This window comes from Papilio machaon, chromosome 15 (assembly GCF_912999745.1).
Source record: "Papilio machaon chromosome 15, ilPapMach1.1, whole genome shotgun sequence".
In the NCBI taxonomy this organism is placed as follows: Eukaryota; Metazoa; Arthropoda; class Insecta; order Lepidoptera; family Papilionidae; genus Papilio; species Papilio machaon.
Window position 1 is genome coordinate 1,253,659 of NC_060000.1, and position 27,383 is coordinate 1,281,041.

The following is a 27,383-nucleotide window of genomic DNA, read 5'->3' on the forward strand; positions in this document are numbered from 1 at the left end:
ACTGGAGGAGTAATTTATTTGAACAAATTAAAACAATATATACATTAAAATGCACGTACATGTTTAGTTGAAGTACAGTACGCACAGTCAGTCACACATACAGTCTTCTCTGCTGTTATGTTTATGAAGAAATAAACTGAGTTAAAAGTAAATTGTTGTATGGATTTTTTGGCAGTCAAAGCCGGTTACGAAAGGTACTGAACATTTGGGGCTTTTCTGAAATATACTATTTACTGATAAGTATCAATGAATCATATATTTGTAAAGAGACCTCGCCATATTGCGGAAAAATATGGTACTAATTTCTTTGTGCATTAGTAGGTGATGTAATAAAGAATGCGATTGAAGCGCCGAGCCGCGCCGTCAGGTTGCATTTTTATGTTCTTGGTTAGCCTATAGAAAAAGAAATTATATACATTTTCCTTGACTTTATATTTTCACCTAGATTGTTATCAGTTCTTGATAAATATATCAAGTTGAAATCTTATATTTGGCAGTAGATGAAAAGTGTGTGACATACATACTAGTGAAGTTAATGAAAGATGATTTTTTTTTATCATTGTGCAATTTGGTAAAAGTTTTTTTCTTTTTAATAAAATAAATTGTAATAACTTCTACGTTTGCTTAGAATTTTAGATGTACTACACAAATAATTAACGCATGTGTAATACTTAATAAATTAAACCCCTTTTTCACTAGAGCGACTGTTGCAGTTTGTGTTCAGATACGAATAGGTCGTGACACGATACGACGACGGTATAAGTTGGAAATTGCTAAACTGCTAAAACCGGTTTTTAGCGCTTAAATATTCTTGTAACCCGGTTTTTGTTCGTTTCTTATCTTGGACCTAGTTTCCTTAATTTTTTTTGTGTAGTTTTTTCGTCGTCGTATATCTAATGTTGAATTAAAATTCAAATGAGTTTGTTTGTTCTTTAATATATCATTTCACTGATACTTAAAAGTATGGAGTAAGTTAAAAAGTTTTTTACAGTGGTTTTTTGGGTGCACGAATGGGCTGGGTCGACCGGTGCAATACCACGATCACACAGAAGACAGGAATGAAGTGGAAGCAATTCCGCGTTTCGTCTGATGAGTGTGGAGGCCTAATTTTAGTCCACTTTCCCTCTCTACCCTTTTCTTATAAGGATTTAACAGAGGAGGGGATGCATAGGCAGAGGATATATCCTCTTTCTGTGCGTCCCCGCCTATGGATTTAAGGTACATAACGCATTCGCAATTGCGGATCTCTATGGGCAGCGGTCGCTTTGCTATTTAGGCGGACTCAGGTGACCGCTTGTTCATTTGCCACCTAATGATATATTAAAAAAAATATTTCAGAAAAAATAATTTCGAAGTGTATGTGATCAAAGAAATTCAAGGGAAATAAAGAAAGATTTTGTTTTGATGAAACAAAGAACTGCACAACATTAGTGTTTACAAAAACTTCATGATAAACGTAGAAAATACCATGAAAATGGAAACAAATGACAGTGAACGTAATGAGAAGAAAGAGATAGAGATAATAGAGACGATGGAGAAGTTCGGCAGGTATCAGATGCTGCAGTACTTCTTGATCTGCCTACAAGCTGTTGCCGTCACCATGTTCAATGTTAACTATGTGTTCGTCGCTGGAGACATTAATTATAGGTATACGTATAGTTTCAATTATACATTTTTTACTTCTTCATTTCAAATTGGTCTTCTCAAGGAAGACCTTCTGGGACCATGGAAAACCAGGCGAGCATATGTTGGTAAAAAAAGGTTAGGGTCCACAAGTAGAAGAAGGAATATACTTGTTTACGGAAGTAAACTTCAGTTTGCTTGTCGGGTAGAAGGTTACTCTTATTCCTAACGTTTCAACTCAAATGTTTTGTACAAATGAACTTTATTTCGAAATTCGAAATACTAGATTCGAAAACACGTTACTTTAGATTGTGAAATATAGGAATAGTAATTGTTAAAAAAATCCTGAAATAGCAAGTGAAATACGCAATAAAAATAACCTACATGTCATCGATTACAGATGCCGTATACCAGAATGTGATGATCAATATCCAGTGTACAATACATCATGGTGGCCGAACAAGAACATAGACAGATGTACGAGGCCACTGGTCAAGGAACTTACAGGGGGATCGTGCACCAATGACAGTTTCACTGAGGCTGTCGCAGTCTGCACGGAATGGGTGTACGAAACCAATGAAACTGTTGTTGCTGAGGTAAGAAAAATGTTTATAATTAAAGTTTGAAAATATAAACAACTTTACGTCTAGAATTCATATTATGGATGGACAGTTAAATGAACATCAATTCATATTTCCGAGCAATGTCCTACAGAAACTGAAAAAAAAAATAGATGTAAAATGTAACTGTAGAGCTTCACTATCGAAACTTATATAAAATATTGCCATTCTTAACATTCTATTTGAAAAAAGACAAAGACGGCAACAAAAATAGAATTTCTGGACGCAGTAACGCATAAAGTTCTAAGTCGGTTTTTGGATTCCAGCTGGATCTCGCGTGTCAGCCGTGGAAGATAAATCTGATCGGCACAATGCACAACATTGGCATGTCTCTCGCAATGATGGCCTCTGGATGGCTGTGTGATAGGTATGTACTGATAAAGAATTGAATTAGTGTCCCACATAGACTCTAATGTCGTTAAATATTCACAATAAAAGCTTTAATTTATTTCTTGTTCTTAGTTGCTCTGACAAATTTTCAATCAAATTGCATTGTGAACGCATTTCCACTGGACTTTTAAGATCATCATCGTCATTATAGTCTTTTAACTTTACATTGTCTCCGTCACCTTGTATTCCTTCCCAATCTCTGTTTACCTTGAGTTAGAGGATGCCTTTATCAACCACCCTGACATAGTTGGGTTGGTTCATATTTGTAGATAAACTAGCTGTCGCCCGCGACTCCGTCCGCGCGCAGTTAAAAAAAACTAAATGGGGGGTATGAAAAATAGATGTTGGCCGATTCTCAGACCTACTCAAAATGCTCACAAAATTTCATGAGAATCGGTCAAGCCGTTTCGGAGGAGTTCAAGTTCGAACCCCGTGACACGAGAATTTTCAAACATACAAGTTTAACCATAAAAACATTAATTCAATACTAGCAGTTGCCTGCGACTTCTGCGGAGCAGATTAAAAAAAACATGAATAAATCTATATACCCTTTGTTACTAGGATAGGGATCGTGTAGCTTCCTAACAGTGAAAAAAAATTTCAAATCAGTTGAGTAATTTCGGAGACTATTCAATGCAAACAAACAAACTAAGTATCAATTTTTATTATTTCTGCAACATTTCGCTGAGTCATTTTGATAGTGATCTGTAAACGAGGAAATTGAAAGATTCAACCAAAAGAGATAAGAAAAATGATTGTAACTGTTCCTTCCATTGTAAAAATACACTGTAATCGCATTGTCCTTGTTGCAACAGTGATAAAAAAATCTTTTTACATTTCATTATCTCTGTTATTTCATTTTTACAGATTCGGTCGTATGCCAACATTGATCATGTGCTCGGTTGGAAGCTGCGTCGGTCTGTTGAAAATTTTCACGACCACCTACTCTGTGTACGTGGTGATAGAAATGCTAGAAGCCACAATCTCTAGCGGAGCGTACACGGCTGGCATGGTATTAAGTAGGTTAAATACATCACAATAAAAATTACTACACATTTAGATACACATTACACTGTTATTAAAGCAAAAGTTAGTAACATGGCCGTCTTAACCAAATTGGGCGCTCGGATGTAAAAATAATGCTGGCTGGAATCCATCCTTATGTAGTAGACGTGCCGCGCGTTCGAACGAAAAAGTTTGAATCATCGTTCCTTGTGCGTATTGTTTAGGAATAAGTTGCCGGCGTCAGTTTTTCCGTCCAAGTACGATGTGGGGGATCTTTAGACCACATCTTCACCTCATCGGGTGAGATCGTGGTCAAGCGCTAAATTTTTCAATATAAAAAAAAAAATTGGCACCCTCAAAAATTTTACGTCCATTGGCTGGTACACCCCGAGCTCGGCTCTTAGGCGCCTCCAGAAGACGCCTCGCATCCTTTACATCCCAGGGTTAAAACAACCCGGGTAGCAACACATCACGAAAGGAGGTTCATTTGTTTGTTTTCTCCACATTTGTAATATAACAAGTTAGTGCCATCTGCTTCTTCAGGAGATAAATTACCTTAATAGCATTCGTACTCTTTAAATACTTTTGATTTCAGTGATAGAAATCGGTGGTAAAAACAACAGAGTTTTAGCTGGAGTTATATTCGCTTATGCTGTTTACCTTGGAGAGACGTTGTACGCTATTATTGCAATGTTCCTGCCTTACTGGAAACATCTCGTTGCTGCTATTTATAGCCCTTCAATAGCATTCGTCTTATTAATATTTGTTCTCAAAGAAAGTCCTCGATGGCAATTACTGAATGATAAAACTGAACGTGCTAAGAATACACTATTACTTGTAGCAAAAGTTAACAAAGTAAATATTGATAGAGAGAAATTGCTTCATATGAATGCAGAGGATTTAAAAAAGGAATATAATATAAACAGTTATGAAGAGAGAGAAGGTTTTATGGCTATATTTAAATCTAGAGAGATGATAAAGAGAGCGATAGTCGCTGCGTTTTGTAAGTTCACGGTTGGCTTTGTGTATTATGGCTTGATGATTAACTCCGTCTTTTTACCTGGCAACAAACATACTAATTTCATGTTGGCCACCACCATGTCGTTCCCCGGCGAGCTGATATCGTTGTACTCAATGAATAAAATCGGAAGAAAATATCCGTTAATATTTGGGTTCTTATTATGTGGTGTTTTCTGCGTTGTGACTGGCTGGATACCTGAAGGTAAAGTAGTATATTATATTTTTCTTAATATGTTTACGAATTGCGATGCTTTTAAAGATATAATTTGTCGCATGTTTTTTTACACAGTTTTCCTAAGACAAGATTCTTTTTATTTATTACCTAACACCACAAATTAGGACATGATTTGAGAAGCCTCGGAACAAAAACCGACAAATTTTTTGATACAATTTTAATCCACGGCTATATTTTCTTTCACAGCTTACACTTGGTTTAAAATAACTGTATTCCTATTTGGTAAGTTGATAATATCAGTCTGTTACACTGGAGTGATCACCTACACCATGGAACTCTTCCCTACAAGCGTGAGAGGCACTATGCTCGGCGTGTGCTCCGTTAGTGGTGGCATTGGCAGCCTGATTGCGCCTCTAACCCCCATACTGGTAAGTACCTCTTCCATAAGTCAATTTCCACTCGTACTTCAATTACACTAAACTGTTACATTGAAATTTTAAGATTTTCAAGTGTCATTATTTTCTTATCGCATACGAGCAAGCGTACATCCATATGTTTATTGCTCCACTGCCTATGGGCACCCGAAAAAATGAAGAAGCCGATGCATTACATACTGTTAATAAACAATATGAGAGGACAAACAGAAAAAAAAGGGTTCTTCTTTCATACCCACGTGGTTAAAATTACAATTACAGTTGTTATAATTTCATCACTTTCGTTTATATTTTGATGGAATGTATTCTTGTAATTTGTAATATATTCTCGTTGATTCAAAAGTAACAATGCGTGGATAACGTAACGTTTATATAAGACTTTTTTGATTTAATTTGAGATTAGCGCCATCTATCGAGCGGAGATAGAATAACCAGATTAACCTAGCACGAATATTTGTGACAATCGCCTCCGTATCGTCATAGTCGATCAATGTTGAAATTAGTATGAAGTTTTTAATGTACATTTACGTCCGATAGGGTCCGCTACACAAATTTTGTTGATGACGCTACGACAACGATTATAACAAACATTCGTTCTGGAGCCGCTGTACTAATAGAGTATCGTCTACGATCTTAATAATAGCCAGAGTCACATTTTTGGTTGTATGGAATGGGGTATATGTACTAAAATGTATAGTAAAGTATTATCTGTCGTTTTATTATAGGTCAAATGTTTGTTCAACTTTAAACTTTCAGAACTCAGTGTCCGTAGTCCTGCCGCCGATGATATTTGGTATCACAGCATTAATTTCTGGTGTACTTCTCATACGTACTCCGGAGACCAAAGACGCACCATTGATGGATACAATACAGCAAGTAGATTTAGCCCAGTCGTTAATTACAAGAAAAAATACAAATGTAGATATCGAAATTACTTACGAATTTAATAAAAATAATAAAGATTGAATTTCATATTCATTGTAGTTTTTTTCAAAAATGTGCTCATTATCACATGTAATCCAAACGAAACTAGTTTGCTAGTATGTATATTTCTGTACTGAAACTCGAAAAAACACATTCGTCCCTCTCATTACTTCCTCTGTTTGAACATACAAAACAATACGTCTTTGTTCAAGTGTTTTGGTAGTAGAAGTCAATAGTAACTTCGTACATATAAATATTCTAGCTGTCACCGCAGTCCGTCCGTGCGGAACTAAAATTATTTAAGAACATTGAGTGGTTTAAGAGATACCTTCTAAAAAGCATGCATTCATCCATCCATCTATTTAGACATTCGTATTTATAATATTATTATTATTTATAGTATCAGAAAGATTAGTAATATTGTTGTTCGTTTGTCGATTTATGTATAAAAATGAAAAAAAAAAAATTTTTAACGAATCTACATCTCACTCATAAAAATCTATATCTAATCGTCTATGGTTCTATTCTGGCAAAAAGGAAACATACATAAAAATCCACATACTTATAAAAGCGCGGGAAAAGAAACCGATAATCGTATGGATTCAAAAATTAATATGTAATACAAGTATTTACTAGATAACTTTAACGCTATTTATAGATTTAATTGTGTAATTTATGTTTTCGATTTTTTGATAATTACTACGAAAAATATAATCGATCTTTAAAAATCGATAATAAAGAAAAAAAAATTATTTATTTTTAAATCTATGATGTGATTGGATGCGTGGTGTCGTGTGACATAAAATACAAAGTAACAGTTACATTACGTTACAATATTTTTTAGGGTTCCGTACCTCGAAAGGAATAAATGGAACCCTTATAGGATCACTTTGTTGTCCGTCCGTCTGTCTGTCTGTCAAGACCCTTTTTCTCATAAACGCATGTAGGTATCAAGCTGGAATATATATATCAAATACTCAGGTTCCTTGGAACTGTAACAAAATCAAACTTCTATGTCAACGCTATCAAACGAAACAACAATTTATACCGCATATTTATAACTCAAATTCTCTGAATCAAAACCTTAAGGGTTATAGAACAGATAAAGGAAAAATTGCGAGACATGCTACTTGTTTGTCGTGATGTGTGAACTTCTACTTATATATTTACAGGTTTGTATGGAACCCTCCGTGCTAAAAAAATAATTTAATACGCTTCAGTACTCCGCTGTTGTATAAAATTCATTATTGTGATAAGTATTTTAAACATCACGTCGTGTTCAATTGTAAGTTTTTAAAGTAATTCATCTATCTTACTTTTTTTTTATAAAATAAGGCGACAAACGACCAGCGGGAACTTCTTACTTTTTAGCCGACTTCAAAAAGAAGGAGGTTATCAATCTGACTTTATTTTTCAGTTGTTTTTATTTATTTCTTTATTTTTTCATTTTATTAATCGAAAGGTAGTGATTGCAGATGGGTCCCATTTTTTATTGATTTTTAAAATTAACAATATGACTAGTAGATTTTGAGTTTAACTGCAAAATGCGATGCGAACATTAAGGACTTTTTTACTTTCATCGCTTACGTAGGCTAAACTATAGGACCTACATAAAAATGATGTATCAAAGAATTGTAGCTCTTTAAATGTGCTAAATAAAAGTCTGCGTTAGCATATATCATCTATCTTTTGTAGTTTTCTCACAATAACCATTTTTTTCTTAAGAAACATCAAATAGATTCTTGACCTATTTCCGACGCTATTATTCGTGTTCACTATTAACCCTTATGTAAATAAATATCATTATCAAGAGAATTTAATGTATTTGCCCTTGGAACTATATCATTCTGTTTAATAGTTTAGGAGATATACAAAGAAACGAAAAATGTTACATCGCGTTACAAAAAAAATATATATTTCTTGGCTTTCGTAGGTCAAACTATATGATATACATAAAAATGATGTATGAACGAATTATAGATCCTTAAATTTCCTTAATAAAAGTCTTTGGTGGCATATGTCTATTATCTATGGATGTCTCACAATAACCATGTTATTGTGAAAAAACGTCGATTAAAATGCACACGAATAACAGCGTCGTAAGCTTTACGGCGCTATTACCTTTATAATTATTATATTCGGTATGAATCCTTATTGAAATAAATATGTTTTAAGGCTAGAGTATTAAATGCACATTAGCCTTTCAAACTATATAATTCTGACCTGAGTTTGGAAGATATCAAATGATTAAAAACTACGCGCATCTGAAAAATGCTACTGCGGCGCTTGGCTGCACAGAATTAAAGGCACGCTACGATGTATTAGGTCGTTACTTTTGAATTAGTATACCGATTTTGATAATTCCGTCCGCGTGGAATAAAAAAAAACTCAGTTGCCTATGTGTTCTTCCAGACTGTGTTCTATATCTTTAACTAATTTTGAATTTCGTCATAGAATCGCTTTGAGGCGAATGAACTTTATCTAAAGGGGCTTGTTCTACTAGACGTATAATATACGAATATAAGACGTAATTAAACCACTTTTTATCATTTCGTATTGTGATTAAAATAATTTAAATAAAAGATATAAAATATAGTTTCAATTAATTGTTATCTTTTTTATTAATAAGTGAAAACATCACACAGAAAATGGACGTGATGAAAAATAAATTCAGTCCTAAGGATAAAACGCAAATATGTGACATAATGGAAAGACTGGGTAAATTTCAAAGGATACAATACGCTTTCTCGTTTCTGGCAACACTCTTGGTCACAATAACACATATTAATTATGTCTTTGTTGCTGGAGAATTAAACTATAGGTATGTAAAAAAAATTCTTACAAATTTTCAAAAAAAAATCTTAATTTCAGTAATTGACAAAACTGCAATTTTTTTAAAGAAATTGAATAAGCATAGGATTTCAATTGTTGGAAAGCGTCGGTGGCTTAGGGGTTAAGCATTTGTTATGTAATCTGCAGGTTCCGGGTTCGAATCCCGCCATGTACCAATGAGTTTTTCAATTTTCGATTTGATATGTACATTTATCTGATGTTCTACAGTGAAGGAAATCAAATGTTTGCGAAGAATTTCTAGGATAGTGTGTGAAGTGGGTAGGCTCCTAGCCCCTCATTGGGGAAGTATAGTGAGCTGATGATGAGTATTTGAATTTAGAAAGGACTAGGGCACTGCACTTATTGTACAAAACTCGAGTGTAGTAAATTGCTGCTCTTCTAGTATTATTATCAGTCTTTTCACATTACTTGGCGGCCCAAGGTCATCTTTGCGCTGTCTAGTGCATCCCTGCATCCCGCTACACCAAAAATTGTGTTCTGCGCAGCAACTAGCGCGAATTTAAGAGCCGCCAAGATATCTGAAAATAATTTTATTATAAACTTTGTGCGTCCATATAGGTTTCCCATTCCATCCATTCATTCAGCCTCTGCCACTGCTGGGCATAGACTCCCCCAAAGATCTCCCATTACTAAGAAAAATTCGCATTTACGTAAGGCCCGATTAATTTTACAGATGTCTTATACCAGAATGCGAAGACACGTATAAAGATTACAGTCCAACATGGTGGCCCAACAGTACAATTGGCAAATGTTTAAAACCAATACTTAGGCCAAATGTTGGGCCAATTTGCACCAATGACAGTTTTACGAGCGAATTAGAAGATTGCACGGAATGGGTTTATGAAACCAATAACACTGTAGTAGCAGAGGTAAATTATTTTTAATATTTATTACGTCACTATAGCGATGGCTCCTACGAATAAGGGCCAATGTACAAATTGACAACTTTTCAGGAAAGGCTCTTAAACTTTCAAACATATAGGATAATGGCCGCATAGGCCCTTTTACTTTTACTTCTATGTTGTTAACTAAACTAAGTAGGAGGTAGCTTTTAACACATAAAAAGTAAAAATCATCAAATTATTACGTTGGCCCTTATGCGATATTATAGGACTCATCGATAGTCCTGCTCTTTCATTTGTTTTTACGGTGGTATATTTAATTAAAATTTTAATGTCATTTCTTTTAAAACATGTATGAAGTCTTACTGCATAAATTAACATACATAATTAATTAGATTTTTATTCTGTCTTTAAAAATTTTCAATGCTATCAGTTTTTTGCACTTTATATACTTAATTAGTGGATAACCACTCGCAACTTTACAACACAACTTTAGCTTTTTTTACCTTAGTATTTATGTATTAATATTATAAATGCGAATGTAACTCCGGCGAATGTAACGGAAAAACTGCCTTTTGCCTTTTTCCGTCCAAGTACGATGTGGGGGCCTTCAAGAGGCCTTGAATAGGCATCTACAAAGTAAGCGCGTACCATCCTTAGACCACATCATCACCTCATCGGGTGGGATCGTGGTCAAGCGCTAACTTTTTCAAGATAAAAAAAACTCTGTCTGGCTGTCTCGCTTCCACACCAAAACTACTGAACCGATTTAAATGAAATTTGGTACACACGTAGTCTAGAACCTGAGAAAAGACATTATTCATGTAACAACGTTGAAGCTGTTTAAAGATAGTATGCCACGAAACCTTTGCCTTGATACTTACCACGACATTTTCTGGAAATATCTGGCAACTTATTCCACTTGTTTGGTTAATGTACAATGAAAGAAAATTCAATTAGCTTCTTTTAACGCGTGGTATCTACAATAACTGTGCATTCAAAGTGGAGACTCAGCAAAAAATAGTTATCAGTCCTATCCATAGTCTAACAAACTAAATGTAAAAATTAATTTCCAGCTCAAACTCGGCTGCCAACCTTGGAAAGTCAATATGATTGGTACAACGCACAGTATTGGCTTGCTATTGGCAATGATCGTCTCTGGATGGATGATAGATAGGTCTGTTATAATTTGTTGCTAAAAATAATTCATCAGGCGCTCACATATTTATATAACAAAGTACTTAACCAATATTAAAATTGCGAAGCTATATTTAGTAGTAGTAGGTAAACAAAAAGTTTTGGAAAATCGGCTAAGTAGTGAACAACAACGTCAAGGAACGTCTGATGTAATGCCAGCGTATCACATTGCACAAGTTATCATGTTGGATTATGGTTGGGTATGTAACCCATGTGTGGATTTTAGACGGTTTTGGACATAAACAGAAGTTTGCGTTCAATGAATCTATAATCTAATGAACCTCCTTAATAACCATTGCGTGACTTGTAATGTGATTGTAAGCCTTCTCATTTTCCTCTAGATTTGGTCGCAAGCCAATATTTATATTCTGTCTGGTGGGAAGTTGCATCGGACATTTAAAAGCTTTTACGTCAGTCTATTATATTTACGTGCTGATCGAGTTGATAGAAGCGGTGATCACCGGCGGTGCTTACACTGCGGTCTCCGTTCTAAGTGGGTAACTGTTTTTTTATTATTGAATTTTGTTTAGGAGTGTTATCATCACCCATTCTTTTGATAGACATGGCCAGTATTAAATTAAAAAAGTTACTAGTTTTGCAATACTGCTATTAAGTAAAGATGATTTTCTTAGGTTATATTTTTTTATATTATAAGGTGGCAAACGAGAAAGTGGCTATCTGAATTCGCTGAAAAAGCGAAGCGACCGCTGCCCATATACATCCGTAATTGAGGATGCGTTTCCTTCCTTTCATCGACGGAGGAGGGGATACACAGACAAATAATATTTCCTCTTCTTCTGCGTCCCCTCATCCATCAAATCCACATCCCCTTGCCATCCATTCCTTATAAGAAAAGGATGAGAAGGGAACCTGGACTAAAATTAGGCTTCCGGCACGCACATTCATCAGTTGAACTGCGGCATTGTTCCCACTTCACGCCTGTCTTCTGTGTGGTTGTGGTACTCATATTTCATCAGGCGAGCCGGCACATTCGTGCCATAGATATTGTTGTTGTTGACGTCTACCACTGTTAAAATTAAAACTATCGCTGTACTTATTACTTACTTTTCTTAAAGTTGCTTAAACTCATATAACTTTGTTTATCTGACACAACTTTAAATATTTCAGTGATGGAAATTGGCGGAAAGAAAAATAGACTATTAGCTGGTGTTATCTATGCATTCGGAATATACCTGGGCGAATCTGTATTCGCAGTCATGGCAATGTTCGTGCCATACTGGAAGAATTTGATCAAAGTCATCTACACGCCACCTATATTGATTTTATCATATGTGTACTTTTTAAAGGAGAGCCCGCGATGGCAAATTGTCAAAGGAAAAACTGAATGCGCGAAGAAAACTCTCTTACTAATATCAGAATATAATAAAGTTAATATTAACAAGGATAAATTAGAAAGTATGAATGAAGAAGAACTTAAGATAGAATTCAAAATAGAGAATTGTCAGCAAAAAGAAACCTTTAGAGATGCGATGAAGTCAAGGGAGATTATAAAACGACTTGTGGTTGGTTCGTTCGCTAGGTTCGCCGCTTGCTTCATTTACTATGGTCTAATTATCAACTCTGTATCTCTTCCGGGGAATAAATATACGAATTTTCTCTTGTCTTCGGTAATGTCGTATCCGGGAGACTTGACGGCTTTATATTTGATGAATAACGTTGGCAGAAAGTTGACACTTGTCTATGGTTACATTGTTTGCGGATTGCTCTGCGTTGCATCTGTTTGCTTTCCTGATGGTATGTGGTAAAAATAACTATTGTTTTACATTGTACCCGATTTGAGAATCCGTAAGTTAGTTTTTTCTTAGTAGAAGGTAAACTTGCAAAGGGTCACCTAATTTTGTCAAAATAACGAGGTCATCACTACACATTGTCATCTGGAACAAGTTAGAAGGTTACTTTACGTGCAGGAAGACGATATTTTCCCTTCCTATGTTCCAGCCAAATTCGCTTTCCCTTTCTATCCTTACTTTATAAGAAGAGGATGGCAAGGGGAAGAGGACTAGAATTTGGCCTCAGGCACATTCTTGAAAAATTAACAAATGAAGTTTTGTTTTTTGTGTCTTTCAGATTACGCTTGGGCCAATACAGCTTTCTTCTTAGTCAGTAAGATGGTGGTGTCTGGTTGTTTCATAGGAGTAGTGGCTTATACCATAGAACTATTTCCAACCAGCGTAAGAGGCACGTTGATCGGAATATCTGCTTTAGCTGCCAGCATTGGTAACATTCTTGCACCCTTAACTCCTATTATGGTTGGTAATTTTTTAATTTATTTAAAAATAGTTATAAATAATTACTGAATTATCTCAAATTCGGACTGAAATGATTTTGCCGAGTGACGTGATATTAGTTTCGTATCTCTTGAGTATCTCGGGGGTACAAGTCGAGTTTTTGGTTTTGGATTCAACTGTGTAATAACATTTGAAATGAAATGGTATGTTTTAAATTGCAGAAAACGTTTTCACCTATTCTGCCATCTTTAACTTTCGGCGCACTGGCTATTGTCGCCGGATTGCTTATTACAATGACACCAGAGACTAAGGACTCTGCTCTTATAGACACAATAGAGCAAGTGGAACGCGACATAAATGTACATGAAGCTGACAAGAAAAATAATGTACTACATGGACAAATAAATGAATCATATGTCAGCAAAGATGAAGTATAAGTTTTAAAATAAGTTAGGTTAGGTTATTTTAAGAAAAATAAATAAATAAGAATAATATTGTTTTTTTTTTCTTAGATAAAGAAGCGCCTGTAAATATAAAATAGCAAATATATATTAAAATATTTTTATCTACCAGATTTCAATGTGTTATTCGAGATATGTATATTTATCATAATAACAATTATAAAACCAATTTTTATCGATAGAGTCCAGTAACAGTGTTTAACAATAAAGATTGAACGGATAAATAAGAGTTTGATTGGGTTCTTGAATATACAGTCGAACCTGGATAAGCGAGAATCTCGGGTAAGATAGAAAACTCTTTAAACGAGAAATATATCACGGCGCCTAGGACTCCGGTTATCTAGTTTCGTAGAAGACCCGACCACAACAATCAGGAATGTACAAACCAAAATTCTCCATCTTTTTATTTATTTCTGCACTTTTAAAATTCTTTGTCAAAGAATAAAAACATTAACTTCTGTAAGATGTCATTAGGAGTTGACAGTTGATGACAATGTGACAACTTCTTTCATCATCATTTATTTTAAATCTTTGTATACAAAGACAGGTATTACGTTTATTTAATATATTGTTGATTCAGTACAATCTCATTATAATCGTCTAGTGTAGATATTTGTAATGCTTTTGTATACAAAATCTAAAGGAGTACGTAACTTGCGACTTGTTGACAATTTTGCAATGCAATTGATGACTTATTATATGTTCAATGAAACATATTACACGAGAAAAGCTTTCTTAAATTAATTACAATTTTGTTTTTTGTGTATTCAACGTCTTTTAACTTGTCACTGTCTTTTAACTTTTAACGTGTCTCTTGGTGTTGTTTGTTTAATACTCATGGAATCAACTATTTGATGAATTTGTTCCTTATTTTAATGACATTAACGTAAAAAGTGCTTAGGAGTTTGATTTTCTTTTAAAAGTCATGTCATGTCATGGCAACATGTCAAAAGGATATATTGAACAGTGGTAGACGCCTGCAACAACATCTGTTGCACGCATTGGCCGGCTCGTCCTGTGTAATACCACGACCATATAGAAGAAGCGTCAAGTGGATGTATTTCATCTGATGAGTATGCTGGAGGCCTAATATTAGTTCGCTTTCCCTACCTACCCTTTTCTTATAAGGAGAGGATAGGTGGGGAAGTGGAGAAGGGGACATAAAAGGGGAAAATATTTTGTTTATGTGCGTCCCCTCCTCTTTCGATTAAAGGTAGACAACGTATCTGTAATGTGGTCGCTTTGCTATCACGGTCAATTAAGGTGGCTGCTTGCTTGTCTACCACCTTATGAAATAAAAAAAATACTCGCAGACCATTTCCTTTCCCAAGGTTCCTTTTTAACGCTCCATTTTACTTTGAAATGACTATTCTATTATTTGATTTATTCTGCTTGTATCTCAGGGAAGTTTCTGAAAGATGTAAAAGCTGCATTACTGTCGAATATGAACCCTATTAACTGATGATATATAAAACAAACAAATTACCGCAATTACAAGTATCGGAAGTATTCAAAGTTAATGGACTGGATTTACATATAAAAAATCCGATACGTAAAAAATATTTTAAAATATTAATATAATTGCAATTGCAAATACATGTTGTCAAAATGGCTAGCGGTGGTAAGAGAGAAGTTGAAATTGATGAAACAATGGAAAAATTTGGTGTATACCAAACGGTTCAGTATTTCTTAATTTGCCTGCCTGTTATGTTTGTTACAATGTTCAATGTCAACTATGTTTTTGTCGCTGGTGAGATAAATTATCGGTAAGTAAGTCTATCTTCATCACTTCATCACTGGTATTCCTATTCTATTCCTTCATCATCATCTCTCTGTCCTTATCCTACTCAAGTAGGGTCGGTCTACCAGTTTTCGTCATCCAGATCAATATATTTTCCATTATTTCTATCGTTACTCCATTCTTATCAAACTTCATACATCTTCATAACTTCATATCATATCTTCTTCATCTTAGTTCACTTTCTAACCATTTTAAAAGTAGCAGCCAAATGAAATGAACTACCTTCTTTTTCTTCAACCTCTGTAGTCTCTATTTATTTCCCTAGTCTTTCCTGGTCTCTCGTGGACCTCAGGGCAGAACAGTTTGGGAATCACTGGTTCATCATTTCAGTTGCCGTATTCCAGAGTGCGACGACCAATCGACCGCGTATCCAGCCTACAAGCCGTCTTGGTGGCCAGACAAACACATAGATAAATGCACGAGGCCCATGATAAAGCAGCTCACTGGAGGAGCGTGTACTAAACAAAGTTTCTCTGACAAAGGAGAAGTGTGCAAAGAATGGGTTTATGAAACCAACGATACAGTTATAGCAGAGGTTTGTTCAAAAGAAACTATAGAAATAATAAAGATAATGTATCAAAAGCAATAAAATCGCTAACCAGAGTTTTGATGCGGTTATTGTATCAGTAGTTGCGACAAACTTCTATTGTCTACCGTTCATAAACTTTTTTTCTTGAAACGATTGAAGCAAGGTGTACATAAAATATGTCGTCACCATCTTTGTGTGACATCACACAAAATAACGATCCTCGAAAGCGGAATAAGTTCTTTTGCTTCGATATTGCTGTGGTCAATATAACGTAATTGAATATTTAGGTGTATAACTTTTCAGTTAAATCTCGCATGTCAACCATGGAAGTCAAATATGATTGGCGCTGTCCACAATGTTGGTTTGTCGATTGCGTGGCTCGCCTCTGGCTACCTCTCAGATAGGTATGTACAGTGGATAACGTTTATTTCCAGTGCTCACAAGGTCCAGAACTTGTCCTAAAGGATATTTGTTCTATTTATAGGTTCGGTCGAAAGCCGACTTTAATTTTGTGCGGCGTGCTGGGTGGCATCGGTCTGTTCAAAGCTTTTACGACGTCATACTTCTTGTATATCGTACTAGAATTCTTGGAAGGAACTATCGGGGGTGGCTGTTATACAGCTGCTATGGTATTAAGTAAGAAAAAAACTATTAGTCAACTTTAAAACTAATTTACTGACATAACTTTAGTACATCTGACTTCGGCAACCTCTATAGTGTTAATAACGTTAGACAATAATGAAGTTATAGTATTTTTAGATGCCAGTAACTTAACTCTAGTAAAATGGAGGTGTACTTATGCCATTCCATGACGACTAAATTTAATGATTGATATTTCTTTGACTAGAACAGATAGATTCTTCCGTGATGGTTGTTTGTGTTCGACTTGATCAAGTGACTTGAACATGACAATATTGAATCCATTAATTTTGTTTTCAGTGATAGAAATCGGCGGCGTTGAGAACAGAGTGTTGGCTGGTGTAATATTTTCTTATGCTATTTACGTTGGAGAGACACTGTTCGCTCTCATTGCGATGTTTGTGCCTTTTTGGAAAACTCTGATTGTGATAGTTTACAGCCCTGTCATCGCTTTTCTATCTTTTTTCTATTTGATCAAGGAAAGTCCTCGATGGGAATTACTAAATGATAAAACGGAAGAAGCTAAGAACACGTTACTTTATATAGCAAGGGTTAACAAAATAAATATTAATAAAGAGAAATTATTAAATATGACAGCAGGGAATTTAAGGGGAGAGTTTAAAATGGATACATATCAAGAAAGAGAAAGTTTTAGAGCCGTTATCAGATCTAGAGAGATGATGAAGCGAACATTGGTTGCAGGGTTTTGTAAATTCACATCAGGTTTTGTGTATTATGGCTTAATGATAAACTCTGTATTCTTGCCTGGCAGTAAATACACTAACTTCATGTTGGCCACCGTCATGTCGTATCCGGGCGAGCTGATGTCGTTATATTTTATGAATAAATTCGGAAGGAAATTTCCATTGATATATGGATTTTTATTATGTGGAGTGCTATGTTCTGCATGTGGTGCTGTACCTGAAGGTAAACAGGCTACATAAATTTCTGTTCACAAGTAATTTATTTAAAGAGTGCGGAGCACTCTGTATATTAAATATCTCTTACAGATTATAAAGCTATTAAAGTTACTCTATTTCTATTGGGTAAGCTGATAGTGTCGGTATGTTTCACTGGGGTGATCACGTACACTATGGAGCTGTTCCCCACCAGCGTTAGGGGTACGATGCTTGGCGTTTGCTCAGTTTGTGCAGGCTTTGGAAGCATCCTGGCACCACTCACACCCATATTGGTAAGTGGTTCTTGAGTCTTTTGAAATAAAATTTAATATTGTAAAAAAAAACGTGCTGCATAAAAACACGCAATAAACCCAGTAAACACAAAATAATAGAATAGAATTTTTAACAGAAGGCAAAAGTGGCCGTTATATGTAACTAACCAGGGGCGTTAACTAGTCAGTACGGGACGCCTTTGACCAAGGAGAACCACTCACTACGAGTGCGGTAGTAAAATCAGTAGACAATAGTAGAAAATTCTGATAAAAGACAGGAAAGATTTATATGCATTGAAAAGGTGATGGACTGATATTTTAACAATAATTATTAATTTCAGAATCAAGTGTCCATAATTCTACCACCGTTGATATTCGGAGCCACTGCCCTCTTATCTGGGGTGCTCCTGACACGCACCCCGGAAACCAAGGGCGCTCCTCTCATGGACACTATTGAACAATTGGATAGAACTTACGGCCAGCCTTCAAGCAGCAGTTAATTATGAATAAAAATATTGATGATGCATACTATTGTTTGATTTTTTGCTTATTTAACTATCACCACATCCAGAGACGAACGGCCGATGGGGCCGCAAAGTACTGGAATGGCGGCCACGTACAGGTCGACGCAGCGTGGGCAGGCCTCCCGCAAGATGGACCGATGATCTGGTCAAGGTTGCAGGAGTATCCTAGATGCGGATTACACAGGACCGATCATCGTGGCGATCTTTGGGGGAGGCCTATGCCCAGCAGTGAGCGTAACGAGGCTGAATGGATGGATGGACATCCAGATATAATATTGCTCTCATTATCTATGTAAAAATTAAGAACAATATGTTTTATGGATGTGATATGATTAAGAAAACATGACTGAAGGTAGATTGATGTGGTGGATTAAATCTGGTGTGCGGATCTACGTAAGTGGGATAAGGAGAGGGATATCACACACCTTCATTATCTCACTGTCCTGTATCTAGCTAAGAACTGTCAAAGGACAGAGTTCTATAATATAATCATCTAAAATATTCCGTGATTGCTATGATAATGCGTTATAAAGAAGCATGGGCTTACATTTTATTATATTAGTACAGATGTTGTAAAATTTAGTGCCGTAGGAAAATCCAAGTCTAAATTTATATAATATCTATAATTAGTCACATTTACGACTGCTCGGGCATAATTGTGTTTATTTTTTGAGTTCCGTGAAAGCAAAAAAGAATAGATGTTGTTTTATGTCTTTTTTCTGTGACTTTGTCCACGAAATAAATAAAAAAAACTTGTTGTTTATGTGCTCTTCTACATCTACACCAAATTTCATCCAGATCCATGAAGCCATTTTGGACATACCTGCTATCATTAGTAATATTAGTAAGCATTGCTTTAATCATTTTCTAGACGTAAAAATAAATAGAACTAAGATAAGAATCTTTATGATGTTAATGCGAGATGAAATCTGCAAAATCCAACTGTTTATAAAACAATACGTAATAACCATTATCATTATTATAATGTAACGCGTAACGTTAACTAGTTGCTAATACTTAGGATAAAAATTGAAAAAAACTAATATTAAAAACGGGAAATTTGAAAGAAAATCTAATAAACTTTGGTATTTTTTAAATCAGTGTATAACAAAACAAACGAATTATTGTATAGGTTTACGTTTTTTGATTATGTTTTATAGATTCTGTAAATTCTGAGTGTATTCGTTGGAAATATTGATGTTAAATTGAAATTTGTATAAAATGTTAACTCAGTGAATAAAAACAACTTGATTGACAAATTAAACAACAGGATTTGAAAATATATAATTTTCAATAATATATAGTAAAGATATTCATCTAACAGGATATTTCTAATTATAACTTATGAAAATGGGAGCAAATGATACTGAACGTAAGGAGAAGGAAGAGATAGAGATAATAGAGACAATGGAGAAGTTCGGCAGATATCAGATGCTGCAGTACTTCTTGATCTGCCTACCCGCTGTAGTTGTCACCATGTTAAATGTTAACTACGTATTCGTCGCTGGAGAGATCAACTACAGGTACATTCGAGGATATTTATATTCATCTTATCAGCCTGCCCTTTTCTCTATGGAGGGACGGCACAGTATGTACTACTTCTTCATTTTTTTATGTTACAAGTTGGCAAACGAGCAAGCGGTCACATGAATTCGCCGAAATGGCGAAGCGACCGCTGCCCATAGACATTCGCGGATGCGTTGCCTACCCTCAATCGACGAAGGAGGAGACGCACAAAAAGAGAATATTTAACCTTCCTATGCATCTCCTCCTCCATCAAATCCTCCCCTTCCCATCCTTTCCTTATAAGGAAAGGGATGGGAAGGGAAAGAGGACTAAAATTAGGCCTCCAAATCATATCTGCCCTTATATTCACTGCCGTCTTATCCATATGCTTTTGTACACAATCCATCCATATTTTCAAATCCTTTTCATTTTTTAAATTCCACCCAAAATTGTTGTTTTGATCTTAGCTTCTGTCAATTTTTACAGGTACCTAAAATAGCTAGTGAAATCCAAGATTAAAAAAACTTTATCATCATCGATTACAGATGTCGTATACCAGAATGTGATGATCAATATCCAGTGTACAATACATCATGGTGGCCGAACAAGAACATAGACAGATGTACGAGGCCATTGGTCAAGGAACTTACAGGGGGATCGTGCACCAATGACAGTTTCACTGAGGCTGTCGCAGTCTGCACGGAATGGGTCTACGAAAGCAATGAAACTGTTGTTGCTGAGGTTTGTGAATATAAGATACCATAGGAAAAACGGATCTAACAGTGATAGAGTTTGCAATAACAAGGTCTGCTGCACGAATCACCTTCTATGTACTGTCTATTAAAGCAACCAGCACCTACAACCTTATAGCAAATTGCTACAGACAGTTTAAACTTCGCTCTTTCAGCGAAATAAGTGACATCATACTCTTACGCCACTTTAATTTTAAAGGAACTAACAATAAGCCTTTCAGAAAAGATCTTGCGGGTCAATGACCTGGATCCGTCAAAAATCACAGGAAAAGTACAGATTAAAGATTTTCGATTTGAGGGTTTTGACGTCACAATTTAATGCGGGTTATGTTATTTAATATACTGTGATAACTCAAGTTAAACATTTTAGTTTAGCATCTGATCACCAACAGTTTCGTTGTGATTTTCACTTACATTCGCTTTTGAATTTTTGAAAAAACAAACAAATGATACACGATTTTTTTTCAGAACCAGCCAGTATGTCCTCTAGATCAAAAAAGTTTACATAGGTATTACCTACTTGGTTGCTTAAACTTTTTTGATTTGTTTAGTTCAATCTTTCGCTTTTTGCCTTACTGTTAAATTTTAATCTCGATGTAATTTGGTTTTCAAGTGAAATATTATTTATTAAACTTCTTTTCGTTGTTATTGTATATCGTTAAAACAAACTTTGCATAATTTATCTCGAGGAAAACATCTTAACAAATATATTACAGTCTTGTGTACAACTATTATTACATTATACACATATTTAACATTAAAATTAACATAATTTAATCTTAAGCATATAAAATATTCATGCAAATATAATAAAGATAATTATAGAATAGTTTAGAACGTTTGATAACAGTTTGTAAATGTATCTAATTAGTTAAATAATATTATAAAAAGACAAGAATATCTTTATATATATATATATAAAAGAAAGTCGTGTTAGTTACACTATTTATAACTCAAGATCGGTCGAACTGATTTAGCTGAAAATTGATGGGGAGATAGCTTAGAATTAGGAGACGGACATGGGAACTTTTATCTTGTGTGATTTTTTTTATTCCGCGCGGACGGAGTCGCGGGTAACAGCTAGTATTGTATAATTAAATATTTATGAATTTAAATCAAGGACAAGCGTTTGAAAATCATTAAACTGTTATTAGAATAGTAAATTGTAAGAAAATATGTACATTTTTAAAAACTACGTACCAATTAAGATTGACCTGACTGTAATCACCTCTTATTAATATCAATTGTGGTACCTTTCGTTATATCAATTATTTTTTTATTCTCACAAATTGTATTGTGTAATTTAATGATAGTATCTAAACTGAGATAAGGTATAATTAAATTATTATTGACGACCATTCAATTAAAATTACGTTTCTTAGGATATTTTTTTAACAATAACTTTATGCACTTCGTATTCAAATTATCTTTAATTGTTTAAAATTTTACTTTGTTAAAAATGAATATTTTTTCACGTTAAATTATTAATGTAATCTTATATTCCCATTAGTTAGACGATGTTTCAAAAACTTGCTCGTACTGGCTGGTATTCATCGCTTTTACAGTTAAAATGGGATAACAATACGGTTTATTACGTGTATTAATTGTGGAATCGTACAGTTTAAGCCATTACTGTATTTTGATTTTGTATAAAATAATATCCTGTTTTATTTTCAGCTCGATCTAGGATGTCAACCATGGAAGTCAAATCTGATTGGCACAATCCATAATGTAGGCTTCTCGATCGCAATGTTGGCCTCTGGATGGATGGCTGACCGGTACGTATTTATATGAAGTACTAACTGCCGAAGCAAAGTCTACAGTCAAATCTAGAATCTAGATGAATAAAATGTAGATTTAGTACATATTTAAAAATCACACAGCTGTAGTATAACGGGCAATTTTGTTGAAAAATATGTTATTACTTATTCATTTGCCCATAAACTAAAAAACTTGATAGAAAACGGTTGGGTACTAATAACAGATTAAGGATTTTTATAGAAAAACCATAGTCATGAGAATGGAAGAATAAGGCTAAATACAGACCAACTGCAGCGCAAGTAAGGCTATCTCCGTCCGCGCGGAATAAAAAACTCAATTAATAACCTACATGTTCTTCCAGACTACGTTCTACAACTATGCCAAATTTCAGCGAGATCCGTTGAGCTGTTATGGAGATACAAACATCAGTCCATTCGTCCATGCAACCATCCATACATCCATCCCATACATTCCCACTTATAATATTAGTAAGGTTTTCAGATTTGGTCGTTTACCGACTTTGATACTGTGTTCAGTTGGAAGCTGTATTGGAATATTAAAAGTCTTCGCCTCAACATATTATGCTTACGTCTTAATAGAATTGATAGAAGCAACTATTGCTGGAGGAACGTACACATCTGCTATGGTACTAAGTAAGTTAAACAATTTTGAATGTCTATATCGACGCTGGAAAGCATAAACGCTGTAACCCCGAAAGTATGAACTTTACAGGAGAGCCAAAAAATGATAACTCGTGAGCTGATACGCCTACAAGCATGCGGTATTTAGCAATGTTGTGTAGTTTGTGCTAACCTATAATAAAATCATTATCGTTTAATAATGGTTGAAATTATTAACGTGTGAAAAACATATTCGCGATTTCAAGGGTTACAGCGTTTATGCTTTCCAGCGTCGATATATTTAAATTAGCAGGAGATGGTAAGTCATTTCTTTTGATGTTAAGTGCCCTCCATAATTAACAATATCTGCAACAGTTAGAATCCATAAAATAAAAAATTTATAGGTCGGGATCGGGACAGGTCGATGTCCGCTGCCTTTCTTAAAATGATTAGTGGCGCACAGTTTCTTACACAGGGAATATTTTTTATAACTTACATTACAATATTTTTATAACCTTACTTTTGATTTCAGTGATAGAAATAGGCGGTAAAAAGAACAGAGTTTTAGCGGGAGTTATATTTGCTTACGCTATCTATGTAGGTGAAACGCTGTTCGCTCTCATTGCAATGTTTGTACCTTACTGGAAAAATTTGGTTTTGATCATTTATAGTCCAGCAATATTGTCTATCCTTCTATTGTTTGTAATCAAAGAAAGTCCTCGATGGCAATTATTAAACAACAAAACGAAAAGCGCTAAAAATACTCTACTCCACGTGGCCAAAATCAACAAAGTTAATATTAATAATGAAAAATTACTAAATATGAACGAAGAAAATCTTAAGAAAGAATTCAATATTGATAGTTACGAAGAAAAAGAAGGTTTAACGGCTATATTTAAGTCCAGAGAGATGATAAAACGATCATTAGTCGCTGCGTTTTGCAAATTTACTTCGGGCTTTGTGTACTACGGTTTGATGGTGAACTCCGTCTTCTTACCGGGTAATAAATATACTAACTTTATGCTCGCATCTGTGATGTCATATCCTGGAGAGCTGATGTCTTTATATTTGATGAATAAGATTGGAAGGAAATTCCCTTTGATATATGGATACGTACTGAGTGGACTGCTATGTGCCACTTGTGGTTGGATACCAGAAGGTTTGTATACTTTATTTATTTTTTATGTACTAGTTTTTACTTATGAAGTTTAGAGAATGGGATTCACGTCATCCATTCAATTGTTTCTCTTTCAGATTACACTTGGCTTAAAATAACCGTATTCCTATTGGGTAAGCTGATAGTATCAGTATGTTACACTGGAGTGATCACCTATACCATGGAACTCTTCCCCACAAGCGTGAGAGGCACCTTGCTGGGAGTGTGTTCTGTCAGTGCCGCGTTTGGTAGTATGTTGGCACCCCTCACTCCTATATTAGTAAGTATACTATATTCCTCAATGTCCAATCCATCCAATGATCCAATTAGGGTACAATTTACCCTCGATTTAACTTCTATTCTAAAGTTAGACTCAGTACAGCCTTTTATATATCCATCAAATGGCTTAGTTATTTGGAGCATCGGTGGCTTAGAGGTTAAGCATTTGAGTTGTAATCTGCAGCTCCTGGGTTCGAATCCAGCCACTTACCAATGTGTTTTTCTATTTTCGATATACATATGACCATTTATCCGACGTTCTTACGATGAAGGAAAACATCGTGATGCAACCTGCACATAAATAAATTATTATTCAAAAATATGTGTGAATTCAACCAACCCGCACTGGGCCAGCGTGGTTGACTATGGCCTAGTCACCACTAACTCAGGGTAGGCTCTGAGCCTCTCAGTGGGGAAGTATAATGAGCTGAGAATGATGAGTATTCAGTTTGGGGAATGAGGGAGCCAAGTATAACATATATCATACCTTTGACTAGTACGAGTATAATAAACTTGTGGCACTTAATTCACACAACCAATTTGATTAGAAACAGTCTCAAAGGGATTTCTATAATTATCCCAGTGACAATGATCAAATGTGACAGTCTTCATTTCGCCTAAAAAAATAATGATGGAACATTATTTTTCATATAATTCAAATTTCAGAATTCCGTGTCTGTGGTTCTTCCATCAATGATCTTCGGAATAACCGCCATTGTCTCTGGCATTCTTCTGACGAGGACGCCGGAGACCAAAGACGTGCCTCTCATGGACACCATCGACCAAGTGGAGAAAGCTCGAGTAAAGGCACTTCGAGATGCAAACGTACAAGGCGAAGATAATGATGCATTTAATAAAAATATCAACGAATAATAGACAACACTTTTATTTGAAACGCTAAACTACGCAAGAAGTTAATAATAGCACTGTTTGTTAACTAAAAAAACAAGAAACCAGCTGACTGTTCAAAGTTCGTAATCATTTGTTAAATTACTAATATTTCTTGAAGCCATTTCAGGTTAGCTCTAGGGTTGTGCTAGCACACGGCTAACGATAATAGTAGGATTCGAATCCACGACTGAGATCCGTACTCTTAGGTTATTTACGCTTCATGCTAATTGAACGGGACCTTACTCTGGCTAAAGCTGAGTGGTAATATTGTACAGCAGAGCCTAGCATGTCTTTCATAGAATCGTTTGCCTAGGCTGGATCGATCTGAAAAGAAAAGGGGAAAAATTAACACCATGTATGAATCATAAAAACGTAACCGAACTATAGTGCCCTTGACTTTGGCATTGAGTTTTCAACGTAGCGTAGGTACGATATACAATAACTGAAGGTTCTTAGGATAATATTTGCAAGAAATATATTAATAATTAATATTGGTACTTTCATATTCAGAATCGTAAAACAATGTAAAGATAAAAACTAATCTCATTATTTAATCAATAATTTTTTTTTTCAATCGTAAATTTGGCTATAATGTTATGTAAAGTTTTGCAATCCATACTATTTTTTTGTTATATGTAATACTATTAAATTATTTATCAGTCGTAGATATTTTATTGGACTGAGATATTTTAATTTGTAACTGATAAAATTGTCTTATCTTCCGTTTATTATAAAATATAATTTTCATGATGTCCTACATATTGACTACATATGGCGTGTCATGGTAACACTAATGCGCCATGACTCGACATTTTTAGAGACTTACGATGATATTATATTGTCATTGCATAATATTTATGTGTCATTTTGAATGAGTAATTTTTTTTTATTCATTAGATATTAAATAAACATCAATTCACTTTTACCGACTTCAAAAAAGAGGTTTTCAATTCGTCTGTATGTTTTATTTAATTTTTCATGAATAACCCTTTTATATTTTATCTACGTACATATAATATATTTAATTCAGAATAATAATACTAATATATAAACAGCTACAACACTCATGTATATTTGTCACTGGGTGGGAGTCACTTTGAATAAGTGAAGGGCCGCGTCCGAGAAATAATACTGGTCAGATTCATACTGATGAAAGGCCCCCGATGGGATCGAAACTAGTCTGTACCGACACCGGACAAAACAAATATACGTGTATGTTATAACCATTCATATATATGTTTATGATAATGTCTCAGGAAAGTTTGAATAATTCAGAATGATTGTTAAATATTCATGTTTAAAATAATTTTAATTTCTGTCAATTCATTCATAACAATTATTGCATTGCAATGCTTAGTAATATATTTATGCGTAAGCAAGTATTAACATGATCAATAAAAAAAATCTAAATCATTCTGATAAACGAAAAAATATACAATAGATAAAAATTAAATTATTATTTTCATTAATTTATGTTGTGAAATCTTGCGCAATGATGGTATGGAAGATTTTTTTTAGTTTTTAGGTTAAGACTTTTGTATTTTTCTTTAATATTGAAAAAAACTAGCGCTTGACCACGATCCCATCCGATGAAGTGATGATGTGGTCTAAAGATGGTATGCTCTAGCTTTGTAAAAGCCTATTCACTCTACTCTTGAAGTGACGTCGTACTTGGACGGAAAAATCTGAATGTTCCAATCCTTTGCAGTACGCACAAGGAACGATGATGGATTCCAGCCGTATGTTTGAACATCTGGCTGAATGGTGATGGTGGAATTATATCATGTAATTCCAGCGCACACTCTCCAAAATGCAGCCATTGGTACTATTCAGACTGCACTAGCGGGTGCGGTGGCGGGCGCGGGCGCTCGGGTCTTGGCGTCTGCGTATTCACAGTGGCGATCGAGCTAGGAGTGTCATTGCACATGTGATAGGTCGTTCTCAAACTTTGCTACATGATG

The 27,383-nt window shown here is 34.9% G+C and overlaps 2 protein-coding genes across 2 annotated transcripts; both read left to right on the plus strand.

The window, feature by feature from the left end:
• Positions 1-1,341: 1,341 nt before the first annotated feature.
• Positions 1,342-25,655, plus strand: LOC106707576 (solute carrier family 22 member 3). The gene is made up of 7 exons (XM_045681127.1): positions 1,342-1,647; positions 2,024-2,219; positions 2,510-2,610; positions 3,501-3,652; positions 4,234-4,860; positions 24,351-24,532; positions 25,198-25,655. Exons 1-7 carry the CDS (start codon positions 1,448-1,450, stop codon positions 25,402-25,404), a joined length of 1,665 nt encoding a protein of 554 aa, XP_045537083.1. The 5' UTR covers positions 1,342-1,447; the 3' UTR covers positions 25,405-25,655.
• Positions 7,127-13,138, plus strand: LOC106715622 (organic cation transporter-like protein). The gene is made up of 6 exons (XM_045681129.1): positions 7,127-7,476; positions 8,821-9,012; positions 9,718-9,913; positions 10,963-11,063; positions 11,425-11,576; positions 12,212-13,138. Exons 2-6 carry the CDS (start codon positions 8,840-8,842, stop codon positions 12,847-12,849), a joined length of 1,260 nt encoding a protein of 419 aa, XP_045537085.1. The 5' UTR covers positions 7,127-7,476; positions 8,821-8,839; the 3' UTR covers positions 12,850-13,138.
• Positions 25,656-27,383: the final 1,728 nt, after the last annotated feature.